This window comes from Polyodon spathula, chromosome 9, assembly GCF_017654505.1.
Source record: "Polyodon spathula isolate WHYD16114869_AA chromosome 9, ASM1765450v1, whole genome shotgun sequence".
Classification (NCBI taxonomy): domain Eukaryota; kingdom Metazoa; phylum Chordata; class Actinopteri; order Acipenseriformes; family Polyodontidae; genus Polyodon; species Polyodon spathula.
The window spans coordinates 3,446,950-3,466,060 of NC_054542.1; the positions used below are offsets into that span (position 1 = coordinate 3,446,950).

General features: G+C 36.6%; 1 protein-coding gene across 8 annotated transcripts in view; it reads right to left on the reverse strand.

Moving 5' to 3' along the window:
* Nucleotides 1–6,295: 6,295 nt before the first annotated feature.
* The window catches only part of LOC121320341 (glutamate receptor 4), a 91,202-nt gene continuing 78,386 nt past the window's right edge, over nt 6,296–19,111 (reverse strand). Inside the window, exons 12-17 of one of the 8 annotated variants that reach the window (XM_041258564.1) lie at nt 16,026–16,224; nt 15,066–15,313; nt 14,911–14,922; nt 9,451–9,565; nt 8,679–8,813; nt 6,296–7,616 (exon numbers count right to left, since the gene is read on the reverse strand). In XM_041258564.1, coding sequence (XP_041114498.1) covers nt 7,452–7,616; nt 8,679–8,813; nt 9,451–9,565; nt 14,911–14,922; nt 15,066–15,313; nt 16,026–16,224 — 874 coding nt within the window. In that variant the 3' untranslated portion in view covers nt 6,296–7,451. Of the gene's footprint in view, nt 7,617–8,543; nt 8,814–9,428; nt 9,566–10,254; nt 10,370–14,910; nt 14,923–15,065; nt 15,314–16,025; nt 16,225–19,111 lie in introns of those variants that run through there. The other 7 variants (XM_041258563.1, XM_041258566.1, XM_041258565.1 and 4 more) reach the window with 7 other exon arrangements.

The window sequence follows — 19,111 nt, forward strand, 5'->3', positions numbered from 1 at the left end:
CAGAGGTGGGCATGCGGCTGTTGGCACGAAACCAACAAGAGGATGAGAATTTGAAGCATATCTGGGTCTATAAACAAAAATACTGTCACTGTTTCTTAAAAATAATATCTGGTACCTTTTTGTTTACAAATTAACCCCTGCATTTATTTTTTTATAAAGGGTACAGCCATGTTGTGGATAAAAAAAATAAAAAATACTGTGCAGTGGCCCACCATTTTAGAAACCCCCCCTACTCTTAGGCTAGTTCTTTATACAGATCCAGAAACTGTCAAATCAATATTAATATGAGGCTTTCAAAGTGTTCTGTGCTGTTACATGTTTTCACTGGAGAACTGAGAGGATGTAGTGCTTATGAAAGAGGAATGTGAAATAGTAAAACATGTACAACCTACAGTAGAGAATTTTGGTCCTCAAAAAAATACTTGGAATTCTTGCAGGTACTGCCTACGGAACGGACAAGGAAGAGACTAGTTTTATTCATTTAATCAGGCTTTGTGAGCACTGACTGCTTGATTATAATGTGGTTTATGTTACATATATGAAATTTTATAAGAAAAATAAAAGAAAAACCTTTCTAACGGCACATTTCAACCAGGTTATAATATATAAAAGCTTGCTGTTTATGTATTCCAGGGTAACATTTGCTTATTCTGTAGGGCTTTTGTAGGCATTGTATCCTGAAAAAGCCCTATAGAAATGGGAATTGTATTTTATCAAGCATGTACAGTATTTGTCTTGTCCTTTATGCAGTATAACAGTCAACTGTTCAGGGTGCTATCTCTCGCATAAGCCTTCAGTTTTCCACAAAAAATATTCTGCTTCACACATTCTTCCATTGTTTAGTCTATACAGTACAGTACACTGTACTTTATCAGAAAGCTGGCCTTGTTTACAGTTGTTTTATACATTCTTCAACAGTAGTTTTACCTGTATGACATGCGTGACAGGCAATATTTTAGTAACTAAAGCTGCAGGCCAAATAATAATGCTATAGTAAATATGGGAAAAACAGCAGTCAATATCAGAATTGTATTCATAAGCTGCCTGACTCTTTATCTGTTCAAATCCAGGTGTTTTTAAGCAATATTTTTCTGCGTAATTTACATTTAAAAAGTTGACAAATTATCTGAGTTTTTTGGGTGTTGAATGTGTGCCAAAGGTGCAACTGTTTGTAAAAATAAAGGCCTTTCTGCTTGCTCTTTTAAAAGCCCTTTTGCGGCTTGTGGAGTCATGGAGTAATGGGCTGTTCTACAGTGTTGTGCCTAAGGAGACTTCAAAGTGAAGACAGGTATGAGAAATGAAGAGTTGATAAGGGGAGCAGTTAATCGCACTGACGCTAATAAAGGGCAAACATATAGTACATACATTTTAAAACCTTGAAACCAGGAATGAACACAGCTTTTATCAGAGGTCATCCCTAGATTGTGAATTGTATTTTCTTTCTGTAAAAGCTGGAACCACACAGCATTTATATTGATAGTTTTCCAGATCTAGGTCAAACGTGACCACTCATTGACTGGAATACATCGTAATGCAGATCTATAGTCGTCATGGTGCTACAGACACATGGGGCTCTACTCATAAAATGACACGCCATTTAGGGCTTTGGTCCATAAACCATAAACAATGGAAATGACACAAATTAGACAACAGGCTGTTACACAAGGTACTATAGTTGCGAGAAACGGTGTTGCTAAAGTGCGGCCATTTTAGGCCCCTATGCACCTAAAAATGAGTTTTGGCTTAATGCTTAATTATATATTACACATTGCTTATCTAGGACAGATTGCAATCTGTCAAGTTTGGATATGCCACATGGTAATGGTTTTCCAAGATGGATATGCATTATGTTGGGAGGGTTGAAATAATATAAAACACTAGAATTTTTTGTTGTTTTATTTTGTTCATATGTTGGTCTAATTATGTAAAATATATGATCTTTTAACAGTTAAATCTGAAACTATATGGTTAATAAAAATAAGTTATATAATATGTTCATTTTATACAATTATTTCTAGTGTGTGTGTTTTATGAAAATGACTTGTGTTTAAATGATATAATAATGATCTACAATATGTAACGTACACTGCTGTGTTAGACACATTGCTTTTTTCTATTCTGATGCATTATGAGCATCAACAGTTGAGTCAAAGCCTCCACTAGTGTTTTCTACTATTATAACAACCCTGACTTGCATAAAGAAGGAAAAACATTGAGTGTAATAGCTTGCATCACTTGATTTTCAAGGTGTTGTGTCCGAAGCATAATCAACAAGTACAGAGAAACATCATCTGTAATTGACAAACCCAGGACTGGAAGACCCAAAAAGCTGTTTAACAAGGATGAGCAAACTTGAAGGTAATATCCTTAAGAAGTAGAAGGAAGACAAGCTTTGAATTGACAACAGAACTGGCAGAAGGCACAGGTGTCATTGTTCATCAAATCAGCAGTATGAAGGTCACTCTTGAAATCAGGACTTAAAGGATGTGTTGCAGTAAGAATACCACTGTTAAAAAAGGGGAACAAGACTAAAAGGCAAAAATATGCACAAGAACACAGACATTGGACTATGAAACAAGGTGCTTTGGACTGTTGATGGTTGGATAACGAGATCAGAGTATAAAAATGCAACATGTCTAAGACTATTATATATATATATATATATATATATATATATATATATATATATATATATATATATATATATATATATATATAAAATGTGTGTATATTATAGTTAATGACCGTACCTATTACCACATTGTTTCGTGTCTATTGAATCCTGAAGCCCACTTATGCAAGTTTGTTCCTACTTTGTATCTGTTTTTTTTTTTTTTAGTGAGTGCCATCTTTAACTTTAGTTCTGAATATGTTATTTAGCTTCATGATGTGACAAATATCAAAACATGATATTGTTTAAAGAAAAAGAAAGAGTGAAGTAGGAAAAATGACAGGATTTGATACACATGGAAACAATAAGAATGTGTCAATAACAAGTTAATTTCTATAAATACATCCTTTGGTACGTGTAGTTTCACAAAAGGAGAAACAACTTGCATAAGTAGTACAGTACTTCATTTGTGGTCATCGTGTAGAAAACAGACGGTCCTAGATTCGTGTCCTTTGGAGTGGAATAGACAGTAATACTTGGAAACTGCTACAGAGTCTTAGTGGACCCTGTTCCTGTAAGTCATGTTTGCATACAGAATCATTTTGCACAGTATTTAGTTGGGTTCCACCAGCTTTGGAAGGAAAATGCAGGAGGGTGGATGTTTGGATCATATAGTGTATTGCTGAATCTAAGAAAAAAAAGAAGAAAACAAAAAGATTTGCTTGGGAGGTTTTAGAGGAACAGCAATTTTTTTAGCAGACACAAAGGTTATAAACTCGTACGATACAAGTCTTGGAATTAGGTGAAAGTAATATGCAGACATCCAGAACCTTACTGTCTCTATTCTTGGTTTTATGTGTGTGTGTGTGTGTGTGTGTGTGTGTGTGTGTGTGTGTGTGTGTGTGTGTATATATATATATATATATATATATATATATATATATATATATATATATATATGATACTATACTAAATTTAAGATCCTATGATTCGACTGTGTACACAGCAAGTAACACATATCAGCAAGTTCTGTGCCTAACCACATACCTAGTTCAGTGGTCCTCAAATGTGTGCCTTAGTTTTGTGCCCATGACTGCAGCTCACATAATCTGTACTGTAATACTGATATACTGGCAGGGGAACTCAAGTCATTATACTGCTCTCTGTGCTCTCAATCGCAGCATCTGATAACTCTGTATAATAATGTCATTTTATTTTACTGTTTTGGATTTTGTAGGTAATTACATATAAAAAAAATAAATAAAAAAAACAGGTAATGCCCCTGAACTTATGAGGAATGCACAAACGTGTCTTTGGCCAAAAACATTTGAGCACTACTGTCCTAGTTTCTTTACTACAAAGGTTTTACAATAATTATGTTTCTGAAATAAATTATTCACTGCTGAAACAAAACCACACAGCCAGTATTAACAACAAGATCTAAATCACGGGTATAGTTTTTTAGAATAAATATGTGTATGTTGGTCCTAATCTAGTAGTAGTCTGTGTGAAAAACCAATACCAAGATAGTTTGAAACTTCTTAATGCCAGTCATGTAGGTGGGTGGTTGTGTATCGAAGGTGAAATAATGTGTCAAACTTCACAATTCTGACCCAAATTGCCTTTCTTCATAAAAAAATAAATAAAAATAAAAGTATTTTGCCCTAGGAAACACTGGAATTCAGCATGGAGAATCCGCCAAGGCTGAGATTTATTGATTGCAATTGCAGATGGTTTAGTGAACTGTAATGGGCGCTCAGGACCTGATTACTGTGATGGACGCTCAGTGCCAGAATGAATAATAAATTTGGTTGGAGGCCTCGTCCGTGGGTGCGCAAAGGCTTCCTGCGTGAGGTCGGCTGGAAAAAGCATGAACAGTTACGTGCATCCCAGAGCCGCAGCTAGGAAGTGGCTATGAGCCACCTCCCCCCGGGACGAGGTATGCTGCAAGGTGGAGACTGGGGTGGAGGAGGCAGAAACAAAAGAAGCGACTTGAGAGAATAACACACGAAGCCTTTATGCGCTTGCTGAAGATGTGTTGCTTAAGGGCGGATTCTCCTGCAGAAAAGCAACCAAGTTTATATTTCTCTATGGTCACTTCACTTTGTACAATTGCTTTAAAGGTCATGGCGTTGGTATATTCAGACTTTGTGTATATATTGGAGGGTGCAGCATGCAAACTCTTACAAAGTGTGAAAAGCAATGCGTATAAAAAAGGTATTTGTCAGAAGATGTTTTATTACTTGACAGATTTTCTTGTTTTAATGACCAACATAAATAGAAAAGATGCCTTCTGCACTTTATGCTTTCATGAGCAATACCATCCAGAGCCTTACTCACCTTATTCTGATTTCGATTTTGCATTAATTCCATTCAGAAGGATTTGACAACAAGGAGACAACATTATAACTTTGAATTTTTCAAAATACAAAACCAAATCGGGCACACATTTGTAATGCTGCTTTCACACATACAGTAAGCTAATATACCAGAGAAGGCATGTCACAAATATTTGTATTGTATTTACTTGAAGGAACATTAATGCTGATTGTGTGTTGAGATGCAACATCGTGTTTACCTGGATGTCTTTCAGAATAAGCCAGGGTTGGGGCAAAACTAAGTGCAGAGTTGACTAACCTTGCTTAGCTTCTGTGATCTGAGTTGAAGGAGGTATGGTTACAGGTCATTTGATTATGCTTTAGAAAACATAAATATAACAAAAAATACATTTTTATAGAGTCATCCATGAACCTACAAAAGCCAAATAATACTACCTACTACATTTTAGTGTTCCTGCCTGGTTTGTTTCTGTGTGATCGGGGCACACACTAAATATGGACTAAAGTAGCAAGTTTCAACATCACCCTGAAACCACATATAACCTTTATGTCTGTTCAAGTCCTTTAGTATGCCTTGAATGCGTATAAAGCTAATACACGTATTAAGTATACCAGGAACACCACTGAACATGCATTTGTTTTACCGTTAGCCTTATAAAACCTATAGCTTTCTCTTCAATTAATTTCCTGCAAGGAATGATGGAAGTCCCTTAATGGATTACTTTCCAAATCCTAAGTCACGTGATTATGGGACTCATAGTTCAAAGACTTTCCATGCAGTGTTGTTCTTTCAAATCTTAAGCACTGTTTTCAATGTAAGATTTTCTTAATTAATTTAACTTGTGTCTTTGCTTCTCTCAGGCCATGTTAAATCTCACCGTGGCCTGAACGCATGTGTGTGAAAGCAGCATAAACGCCCAAACCTGTGTCCATATTATTTTAGATGACCCATGTTGCCCATTAAGCATTTTTTCAATTCCTCTGTTACATGTGAAGATAATTCATCCATAGGGTTATAGGTTCAGCAGTTAAATCCACTCACAATGCTGGCTGTGCACATGTGAGAGTAAGGGAGTGTGCACAAATTCAAGACTTTAGTTAATTCAGATTACTTTTTTTTTTTTTGTGCTGGAAGGGAAATGCAGAAACTGAATTTCAACATTGCTCAGTATTCTCACTCATTAATTACACGATCAAGTGCAAAACAAACAAACACTTCAAAGTGGTACGTTACACAGTGATATCATTTGTAGGCTGAAGTAGCAAACTTCACTTCAACCAGTGTTGTGAACACTACAACAGTGTCTACTTTTGATTTTTATTAAAAATGATTTCAATCTGAAACTCTAATACAGTCGCTTTAATGAAAAAATAAAACTTTTTTTTTGTAAACAGCTTAAATGTTAATTGGCTTTAAAATAGAACCATATAGTCAACTTATAGGTAGCAGATTACACACATCAAGAACTGTGACTATCATAAGAATGTTTTAGTTTTATTCTTGTTTGGTGGGTACAAAAACCACAACTTATTATTACATTGAACTAGATTATTAATAATTGTAGCATGTCTGACCCGTAGTCTGTGCTCGGACTGTACACTGGAAACGGATGTTGTACTCTTTAACATTCAGTTTGGACTTAGACAGATGCAATCTGCAGAACATTAAATGATGTAACAGTACAAATGACACAGCAAACAAGTTGATGTCCATGTTGTTATATATATATATATATAAAACGATTCTCATAATGTTTTTTGTTTTCTAATTACAATGACGTCATCTTATATCCATTATTGCAATGAATTATTTCCTAAGATGGTTGGTTATAAAAGAGAAATGTATTTTGTCCACTACTTGGTTATTTACATCAGTTAAAAAGCAGGCATGTTGTACAGTATCTTCCTTCTTTTTAAAAGACAACGTAAATAATTTCTTTAGTTTCTTTTTCACAGAATTTACATATTTACTTTTCTTCATATCACAGTATAGTGATTATTATAATTTTTTTTTTTTTTTTTTTTTTAATCCCAGCACAACTGGATATCTTTACCCATGTTATTTATGGATATTTAGCGAGTCCGCAGGCTAATATGTTCATTGGCCCCTGCGTTATTTTGCCAAGACAAAAGCCAAGTGTTTAATAAGCATGTTTTTTTTTTTTTTTGTTAAAACAGTTCATGTTTAACATTGGTAAAGATAAATGCTTATAAATTCGTCCCCCCCCCCCCCAGTACAGTTTTCTGGTCTTGATTTTCCCCTCTTCGCCAGTTTTGTCCTGATATAAGATCCGAGTTTCAGTGTTCAGAGCTGAGGTTGTGCACTGGTTTTTACTGAATATGTCATCTGTGTCGAGACGGAGCTCCTTGTGTATTACAAATGTAAGATCATCACAGATTCTACTGCTGTTTTCAGTCTGTGCTGCAGTACCATCAATTACCCACATAATATATTTTTTCTTTTTCTTTTTTGTGATAAGGCACTAGAATATTTTTGGTTTTCATGGCAAGTCCAACGATACCACAGCCAGTCCTGAACTTTGTCGAAGGGATGTTCCGGTGTGTACAGCCTTTGGGCAATCAGGGGTCAGAACTCGCCCATTTTCTCCAACACTCCCTGTGATGGATAGTCTGGCTTTGTTTCTCATGGCTTCAGTGAACGTTAGCTGGGGTTTTGGGGAGAAAAGAAGGAGAACACAAAAACATTAACTTAAGATTTACTTCTAAAAAATAATTTAGAAAATACACGGAAAGGAATTTTTTTTAAAAGGCAGGCAACAACAAACACCGAAACAGAGAACAAATAAAATAATAATTAGACATCTGCATTTCTGATTTTCATACCCTCTACAAAAAAACAAAATAAAAATGAACTTGTTTAAGAATGTAGTTATAGTGCACCAAACATAATAACCTAGTAGTTAGCAAAGGTGACTTAGGTTTGGAAATTCAAGGATTTGCTCCTCTTAATCCAATATATGTAAGGGTAAGGCCTACATTTAATCAAAATGATAGCACCTTTAACCATGGCAATGCTATAGAGCTTTTTAAATAGTACCTTTTTTAAATAAAACCCAGGCTTAACGAGATTCTTGGACATAATTGATGCCTGGGACTTAATTATCCACTTTATATGTTAAAACAGATCAGTGTTATTAACTAGCATCATAAGACAAAGCATGCAGTTTAGCCACAAGCTGGAAATACTGCTGCACTTCTACCTAAAGGAAGCTAACAATAGATTGCCACTGTCTTTGGCAGTTCATGAAAAGATACCCCCTTACATTTAATATGCTTATATAGTTAATCTAATTCCCTTTTGGATTATTTTTTTTTAGTTTTAAATTAGAATATATTTGTTTCCCATTTATTTATTTACTCCACTGGCTTTGACAGTTTTGTAATGGAAAGAAAAATGCAATGCAGGTGCCTATTTGTAATAGTAAGTAGCATACACATCATCCGCAGCCAGAAGATGGAAACCAATTTGCATTCTGCAGATATCCTCCAGCGGAGGAAAGCAACTAAAAGCATTTACACTGGTCACACGGTCACAACACTTTGCGTTTACGAAAAATGCATCACCCACTTACTATATGAGGCCCTAAGTCCTACCCCTAAATTTTAACGCTCTCGGTCCCGTATACGTTGTAACCTTCTCTATACGTGGCTAAATTCTGGGTACTCTGCGAGGGGCTTGGGTTAAAGTTCTGTTCATTGTTTTCCACCTTCATTCTCTTGGCCTCTGCCCTGGACTTGTAACAGAACTCTATCAGAGCCACCAGCATTGCCAAGCCCAGGCCTCCGACAAGAATGTAGAAGACACCAGCCACATTGCTGAGACTCAGGGCACTTGTCTTGTCCTAGAAAAACACATTGAGAAATGCCATCAGGTACACTCACATGTGTGTATTATTTTTTAAACACGTTTTGTTGAAACATATCCTAGTTTAATTAATAACATATTTTAACCCCATTAAGTTTTAAAACAATAAGGCACAATAATGTCATCGATAATAATAATAATAATAATAATAATAATAATAATAATAATAATAATAATAATAATAATAATAATTAATGGCAATTAATAAAATATAGCTAGGTTTATTAACAATTTGGGGTGTTAAAACTATATACAGTTTTGCATGATATATCCTAGCTATATCCTACATTGAGCTCTAGAATACTATTTAAAATGCATTTCTATTTTAATGCTTCCAGCTAAAATACTATATGATCAATTTAATTTTCAAATAACATTGTAAAACGGTTCTATAATTCTATACACTTAAATAAATAAGTCATTTTATATGCTTATGACTGTAATGTGAAAAGGTGAGTAGAATCAATATGTGCACGGTGCTTACACATGCCATGTCATATCTCTCTACTGTGTACAGTATATTACAATCTCTCTCCCTCTCAAATCTGCATACAGTTTTAATTCCTTTACTGTTTTGTGTATACAACAGTAGGTCCCAAACTGCAGCGACTGACCTTACTTCCAGAGTCCTTGGGTCCACATTCACCTTTATCGTACCACCATTTGTTTTTCAGCTTGTCTAAGATGCCTGCCTCACTGAGTTTCAAAACGGCAAGGTTTACAGGAGTTCTTCACGTGGAAAATAACATAAATAACATTATATATGTTATTTTATGTTATTCAATTAAATCTACATAGAATTGCATTGCAAAGTGACAGAGCAAAGTCCCATTGAGTATATACATGTATACATGTGGGCCCAGGTCGTAGCTACACACATATGAATGGGACCTGCTCCATCGCTTTAGGTAACTGGCACATACTGCTGTGGCCGATTTTGGAAGAAAGTGCAGGCAATTACTGTGAACCCAGAATTATTGGCAAAACACACATTCCACATATGCAGATTTATTATAGAATTAAACTGGTAACTATACACTTAAGCAGGTAACTGAAGAAGAATGTCTTTATAGGAGTATAAATCTTAAACTAATTTAATGTCTGAAGTCTGATCAATCTTGTACATTAAACGTTTCAGACATTATTAATGGCTATAAACTTCCAGTATATAAATACAATAGTATAAGGTTACATATGGATTATACAGTAAATACTGCAGGAATGCTAGCCATCCTCTTTTTAAGCAGCAAATATTTTTGCTTTGACAGTAATTGCTCTGATTTATTTTTTTTTGTTTTTCTTATAGGCTATGTGCCCCGCCATTATACCACTAACGGGCACAGTGCGGGTAAGATGCCACAGCAGATGCACCAATTACTCTATACTGTTTACCCGCTTTTGGTGACATTGAGGCTAACCTTGGAGTCCCCTCCCCCGCTGCCACACTCTCCTTTGTCGTACCACCATTTGTTTTTCAATTTGTCCAAGAGGCCTTGTTCATTCAGTTTTAAAACTGCGAGGTTAACAGCATTTCTTGAAACGATAAAACATATTTGTAAGAAAATGTACAGCCCTTAAGGGTTTAGAAAGGATAAGAATGGAATGACATGCCAGTGAACCCTCCTCTGAATAAACCTCTCTTTTTGATCATTGTCAGTCATTATTTTTTAGCTCAAAACATTTTGATCAAGGCTAACATCTTATTGATTTTATGCATTACATAATACCGTTTTTTTTTTTTTTTCTCCCAGAATTATTGTTACTGCAGTGAGCGTTTTTTATTGCTGTCCTAATTTAAAATAAAACTACAAATGGATGGATATTTATTTTTCTATAGCAGTTATATATCAGTAGCTCATGAATATTTCCATTTATTGTGGCTACTTGGGGATTGCCTGTTTAATATACAAGGTGACAACAACACGTACGGGTAGAGGGAAGCTACACATAAACCCAGACTTTGTGACATCATCACTCCAGACAGTCCCCATGTAGCCTGAAGAAAACACCAGCAGAACTAGCGCTGGTTCTGCTGAACACTGCAACAGAACCACAAAATATCCATTCAATCGCAGTTTTATTTTTAGAGCTGCAACAATTTTGCTGTTGCCTATGGAGAAATTTTGAGAATGCTGCCCCAAATAGTTATTTTGTCTGACATGTTAATTTAATAATCCAGCCAGTGGAGGGTTAGACACATGAAAAGCCGCTGTTCATTTGTTTCTTTTTCTAGCCTTTGATGTTTACAACCCTGCACTCGGTAATCTGCAATTACCAGATTTAATTGGTGGAACTTTAGGAAAACTTTTCTCCATTAAGGCAAACTTTTCACAGTACATAACAGGAAGCCTAACACTATTAAAAAGATTGCAGAAGGAAGTAACAGTAATTTATGTATAGTAAAAAAAAAAAAAGTAAACCCCCCCCCCCCTCCCCCCTCCCCCCCCCCCTCTCGCCTCCACCTCCCCCCCCCCCCCCCCCCCCCATAATTCATTGGTAAAAAGGGATGTAGGTTTAAGTGCGCACTCGAGACCGAGGGGGGAGATTGTAACCATTTTCCCTACATTGAGCTCTGGAGCTCTTACACCTCTCTGTATAGAGCTCCATCTCCTGAATCACGGGGCTGCCGGTAGCTGTGGGCAGGCCCTCAGCACTGTCTAGTTCTGGCTTGCTTCCCTACTGTGATGGTAACAACCCTGCAAACAGCTCCTACCACCCCAGCACTCAACACTCTTGGGTGGGCCAGGACCTCAATCTCAAGGATGGGACCCAGACTCATGACCTCAGGGTTGACACGCTAACATATTTGCCTTCAGTTGAGCTCTATCACGCCAGCTGTAGTTAAATGAGTTCCATTTCTTGTGTGTAGGGAACTTTTAACATTTACAGAAGAGGATAAGAGAAACTGTAAAAATGTATTCTTGCATGTAGAGCCTGTACAATAATTAAAAGTCAATTCTCTTTTTAGGTGACATTGTTTACTTTTGATTATACAGTAATTGCTTTTTATGAAGGTGTTTGTCTTAAAAGGAAATCTAAAAACAGAATTGTCTACACATTTCTATTATTGCTAACAGAAACCGTCTGTTGTTGTAATTACAAACAGATCAGTTTGGCAATAATGAAACTGAGTTTTATGTTTAATTTGTTGTTGGTTTTAGTCGCAATTTTGCACTATATTTTTCCAGTGCTCTACTTGTTGTGTTGTGGTTTTTAGGCCTTTGTCATAATTAAAATGACCTTTACTCTGTAAAAGCTCTTTCTGAGAAAACCAAATCACAGATGCAAGACCCCATTGCAATTGTTCAGCTAATACAGAGCTTAATTAGCAGAGACTGGGGCTTACATAGCCTATGTTGCAGGCAATTTAAAATAGCTGACTACCAATATTTTAGCAAATTGTTTTTACAGTATTACATAGTATGTGTCACTTCTTTTGAAAAGAAAGAACAACGGGGGCTCCCAAGTGGCACATCTAGTAAAGGCACTCTGTCCGGAGAGCAGGATGCGCCCTATAGCTTGGCGTGCGCGTTTGAATCCAGGCTACACCACTGCCGACGGTGGCCAGGAGTTCCCATGGGTTGGTGCACAATTGAACAAGAGCTGCCCGGGCGGGGAGGATTTAGCTCACCGCACACCAGCGACCCCTGTGATTAGCTGGGCGCCTGCAGGCCTGCCTGTGTACAATTCAGAACTGCATGGTCCTCTGACGCTGTAGTTCTGTAATGGCTTCACGGCAGGCTTGCAGTGCAAAAAAAAAGCATGGCTGAAGGCACTTGTTTCGGAGGATGCGAGTGCTCATCTTTGTCTCTCCTGAGTTAGTGCAGGGGTTGCTGCAGTGAGCCAGGTTGAATAACTGGGCATTCCAAATTAAGAAAAAAATCAGGGTAAAATAATTGCCAATTCCAAATTTAAAAACAAAATAAAAAAAACAAGAACAACCACGCCTGGGTGTTTAGACACTTCAAGACATGGAGAGAAAGCAACATGGCCACTCTGCAAAAGTACAGTTTTACAATTAGATTCAAGAGAGGGTTATTTAGAATGAATTGCAAGCAATGTCAGAATCAACTCAATGTAACATAAAACAACAGAAGAGAATGAAATGAAATCTTCAAGCTGCGAAACAAACAAACAAACAAACAAATAAATAAATAAATATAAACATAAAAAAAAAATCCCACAAAATTCACACAAGGCTATTTTAAGCGATGCTCTCTGGCCATGTAAAATAACAACCTCATTTAACACCTCTTTATGCATCAAATTTAGTTTGAGAAGAACATAAGTCTGCGGAGGTTATTCATGTTTTAGAAAAAAAGCCTAGAGGAATGTGACAGCCCTTTACTTTATCCACTTGAATGCAAATTCAAAATATCACAGCTTCTGATGGAGTAGTCACTAGTGCATATAGCTGCTGAATAACTAATATTTTACTTTCACCCTCCCCTAGTGTCTTGCTCTATAGCTGTTACAGCAGAATTAAAAGAACAGCAGAAGAGAGTATCCTAAAGATTATGTAGCCCTCCTTTAACAAGACAGCATAAATAAATAATGACATTAAAAACAATATCCCAAAAGTTAAAGTACTACTATTATATTACTGTGGTGTTATAATACTCTGTGTTGGTAGGTGAAGCCATGATGCAGAAACATCTGTAATAGTTTTTAAATAAAGAAAATCATTTTTGTTTGTTTTTTATGAAAGGATATGCTCCTGCAAATAACACTGCGGTGACATCTAATTGCAGGGGTTGTCACATTTTTGCAGTGAAGGCATCATATCTCATTTTGCCCTCTTTCTTTCAGTCTTAATTAATACCATTTGGCTTGAAACAATTTCAAAGGTATTACAAGCCAATGAATAATTGTGGCACCCATAGAGGCATCCGATCTATACGATCAACAGGTAGATAAGGCAGGTACTCACTTCCAACAGATCACTACAGTTAACCTGACTTTTGAATAGTTCAACCTTCTGAAATAGCCTATCTTGAAAGAGCAGGTAAGGATTATCATCTTACAAGGGGACTATCTGACAGTACTATCTGCAATCTAGTTGGAAAATCCTGAGCATTGAATTGACATTTACAAGGTCATTAACCATTTGTTTCTGCTATATGCCTAAAGTGGCACCCTTTTCATTAAATATTGAACCTTTCCTGCAGAGTTGAGTTCCCTGTTCATTTCCTTCTATATTTAACTATTAAGTGCAGGCAGCAAAATCTTAAGTGACAGTGAAAACTCAAGTAGCTGAAAATATATTATTGATGTTATTGATTGCTTTCATTGCCCAATTTATAACACAGACGCTGTCACAGAGTATCATAATCCAGGCTGGAAGCTCACAAGCACTCTCACTAACTCTAATGACCATTAATTGCCTCCCCTGCTCTACTAAGGTCACTCTGAACCAAATGCTAGTTTCTAAACAACAGTTCACTATGCGTATTTGTACAAAAATTTGTTTGGGCTATTCCAACACCATAAAGGTAACTGTCAATTGGAAAAGCGCATTAAAAAGGATATGTGGTTAGGACCCTGGATTTGAATGCTACTTTAGTGTGAGTCCTCACAGCATTTAAATTAGCAAATAGAAAAATAACTGGAAAGTAGATCTCCAATTAGTCTTAATGTGTAACCATCATGCCGCAACTAATATATGATACAAGTTTACTGGATTTGAGGGTTACAATGGAAACATATTGCCCTAATGGACAAAACAGTTACAATTCCTAGTTGCTGGAGGGAATTACTGTCCACCATCTGTCACTGTTCTTTCCCCTGAGGGACAAATCGTTTCCACTATAAGATCCATGAGGTTTATATAACCTACTATTAAAATATCACCATCAAACTTGTGACAGCTGCTTTAAAAGGCTGGGGACTTTAAATAAATCAAAGGACATATTTAAAAAGAAAAAAAAAATCAGCAAATCATTTAAATTATAGCTGTAAGAACCTTTGCTGGTGTCAAGCTCTGTTTTGATTGTTTGTTTTCACATGGCCAAAAGACACATTAAATGCAACAATGCTTTTATGTTGAAAAGATGTTGTAGTAAACAGTTTGTTACCTGTACGTTGCTCTAGAAAGTAAAAGGAAAATAATAAATACAGCACATACCATTGTCACACACAACACAAAATAACTAGATACAGTATAAGGGGCATCAGGGAAGGTGGAATACTATAACAACACATCATTATATTGTTACACTATTCCACCTACCTTAATGGAGAACCCTTGGGTGTGGCCACTCCGTAGCCTTTGGAATCCAGGTTTCCTCCCACTTTCATTGTATCGCAAGGCTTCCTCTGCTCAATGTACTCATTCATGGTGGACTCCAAGAGAAAAGCAAACTTTCCTTTCGATTTCCGAACACGGGCAACTCCCTCTGCAGTGGTTTTGCCAAAAACCGTGGGCTCTGCAGATTTCATGTAGGTCCACATCTTTTCATACACTGCAATTTTTGATCTCTGAAAAAACAAAAACAAAGAGTAGACAAAAGCACTTACCATGCAAAGCGCTTACTGTATCAATTTCAGTCCTGTTCTTGTTATTAGAAATGAGCAACCGAGTGTGAAAATATCGGTAAAGACTGTAATCACACTTTGGGTCACGTCTCCTGAGCTGTCTGTGGAATTAAAGGTGGAGTTGACAGCCTTATAAAAAGATATCCTTCCCTTTATCGGTTTTAGTAGAATTTTCCCTCCAATCTCACACACTGTAGCTAAAGCAGAATGTAGTGTTCAAGCTGCAGTACTGTACAAACAAGATTAAAAAAAAAACAACAAAAAAAACCAATTTCCTTCACCTCTTATTAACACTAGCAACTCTGCCCCTTTTTTTGTTAAAAATACTTTGGTATTAGTAAGAAAATAGATTAAAAGCCTTGATTTAACACACACTGCTATGCCACATACTTTGATGGATAAAAGCTTGTGACACTGTTGCACCGCAACTGTGGTAGGCTCACAACAGGGAGAAGGAAACATGGAGCATATTCATACCAAGTAATCAATATCTTAAAGATCTGTTTCATCAATTCCGGCAGAACCTTCATTCACCGCATGCTGGATATCTGCAAATCAAGCGTGCATTCTAAGAAGGCTGCCTTGTGGACTGATATTGACTGTGTTGTGCAATTTACTGAAGATATACAGCTTTAGCAGCTATTACAGCACTTACCCTGAAAAACTCTTTGGTTGACCCTGAGTCTAGTGTTCCATAAGCGATCTCGGTTTGCTTGGAGAGGTCCTCTGCACTTTCGATTGGTGAAACCATCCTCTCCACAGTGAGGAAGGCAGCGAGGTTAGCCGTGTAGGATGAAATAATAATCAGCGTGAAGAACCACCAAACACCTCCGACAATGCGACCCGAGAGAGACCTAAATACAAGGAGAAGAAAAATACTTACAGCTTACATGGAAAAGACGAAATCTCAGTTTCACACAAGGAACTGACAGATCTGCCGCTGTTATTATGACCTGTTTGCTTGCTTGTTTGTGTATTGTAGCTGCTCAGCTTTCAGACTCATCCTCAGCAAAGCCAGGACATTGTTTTCATTGGATTATGAATGCTGTTAGATTCTTAAAAACCAAAACCAAAACCAAAAAAAAGGCTAAATAAATGAAAAAAAGTAAAAAAAACACCACAGCTACTGTACCGTTCTGCATATATTAAACATTCACATCTCTTGTGTACCATTTTATAGATTTCTACGGCCGCACATGTGTTTTCTATGACAGCAACACTGTGCCTGTTGACAATTTAATTAGCACTACAAGTAAAGCATACAGGCTCCTGCAGAAGCTGTAAAACATGAGTTTAACAGTATTCTAGATCAGCAACAATATTCCACAATTAAGTAATCCTAAATCTATTCAGTTGCATTACCTTCTTAAAAAATATCTATACTGCTGTTTTATTAAGGAAGGGTTCGAGTTATTCAATCCAACTTGCAGGCATGGACATGACCCCAAGTCAGCGAAACAGATACACTGCCTCTCCGGAAAATATGTCTTGTTACAAATAAATTATTCTTGCCATAAAGTGACTGAATGCACATTATAAAGGACATGTGGTTGTTTGGTATAGTCTTTCAGTCTTGAGCAACAGTTAAGAGACTGTGCTATTTGTGTTCAGCCTTAAATTGACAATACGAGAGGTAGGGGAATGGCATTATGAGGCAAATGGGAACCATGACAATATCGGTTTGTATGCTGTTCCACAGTATGAAGAGCTGCCTTCTAACAAAGGAACACTTAAATTGACTCTTGGGGTTCTTTGCATGACTGAATCATCTGTAACTTATTCTTCTCCAGCTATTCTGTATTAGATTGATCTCATATTGATGGAGTTCAATTTATTCTTGGATAGTGGAAGGAGGATGTGTATTTGAGGATGTGTTCAAACAGTTACACATACACATCCCTTCACTGAAGGTGTGTGAAAAAGAAAGTGGGATATACATGTTTTTTTTTTTTTTTTTTACCTTTAATACTGTACACTGAATAACACTCATGGCTTCAATACCTTGTACATCATAAAGTAACTGTAATTGCTTTGTTCCTTCAAACCACTTGCATTCCACAGTATGACATTTTAATTATGCTGAAGTCATAACTTTTGTCTGCAATTGCTGCTCCGGGAGAAGAGTACTGACAACCCATGCCCCCCCACCCCCCCCAAAAAATCTAATCTTATTCTTGAATACATATATACATATATAAAAATCTTGGGTGCTAAATCCTACTTTAAACTGAACATTGACAAATTGAAAAACCCAACACGTGTGATCAACAGAAACCTGATTTATTTATTTTTTGAATAAAATTAACAAAAAATCCCAGAGACCACCAATAGTTCATATTTGAAATGGAATAAATCAAACACACAAAAAAAACCACAAGACCTGTGCTGCCCTGAAGGAAAATTAATAGAACTAGCTTCGAAACTTTTCCATTGATAATAAAAACCCTTAAAGAGGTATATAATCATGATAAAGACAGTCATTAGAGGCACATATACAATTTGTTATTTTCTTAAGTTTAATTTATCTATTGTTGACTAATTAAAAACAAACAAAAACAAAAACAAATACAGGCAGTAAGGCCTGGTCCACTCCCTGCATCCACTGGAGTAAATTCATTTGTAATTAACTGATGTACCCTATATCTCTGACCTCCATCTGATTATGTGTTATTTATGAGTTATTGTATTTGACAAAACAAAAAAAACTACATCTATATTACTGAAGATTAGCAAAATCGGCAAAAGGGCCAGTATAACAGAATGAAGACATCGCCTAAAACATTTGTTGCGTGTCGAAAAGAAAAAACAACACAAATGATATATACCACATACAAATACTGTGATCACTGTAAGTCAAAATTCTGCTATTGGAAGTGGTTTTATTGATATTTGTGTTATGTATGTACAGTCTCATATACTGTTGCCAGAGATATGCATTCAAAATACTTCCAATTACATAAAATAGTTACTAGCACAATCAATCAGTCTTGAGAGTAATAATAATCAGTTGTGTGGCAGAATATTTTTGGTGGGGGAGTCTAAAGCTTTTTTTTTTTTTTGTGTGTTCAGTGAGTGATGAAACTTGAATGTACTGCAGGGATTTTAAATCTCTCAAAAGCAAAGCACTGTCTGCATGCACATGTCCACAGGCTGTCCAGCATATTCAGTAGGTCATTAATGAACCAGATCGGAAGTGACTCTGGCACACTGCTTTTTAGTCTGCAGCGCTTAATGGCCGACAGACAACTGAACCGCACAGACAGGCTGAAACCAAATGCCTGCTTTGTCTCGTGACCCTCAAGGGTTCTACATAGTCAAAAAAACCTTGTTATACTGAATAAGGATAGATAATGACAACAAATGGGAGTGAATAGTGGTATGACTAGCACTATTTCCTCACCCCTTTTTATCTCTATAAGCCCGGTTGTAGATTTGATGGTCTCAACCTAGCCCCCAGTAGAAATGATTCTCTATCAGAAAACCATCACACAATTCAAAGCAACTGGCAGTTTCTGTTTGTGGGAGCCATATGACTAAACGGCAGTGGGTGTTTATGTCAGGATTAAAGAGCTATGCGGTGGAGCTCCCTTAACTGTCCGTCGACTTTCAAGAAGATGAAATTCCCACAGGAATGTACAGCACTCTCATATTATGCAACCTAATATTATCAGAGTCCTAATTTTGTCAAGAACCCCAAACTACAAATTTGAGTATTTTCAGATTTACAACAGTAATAATGCT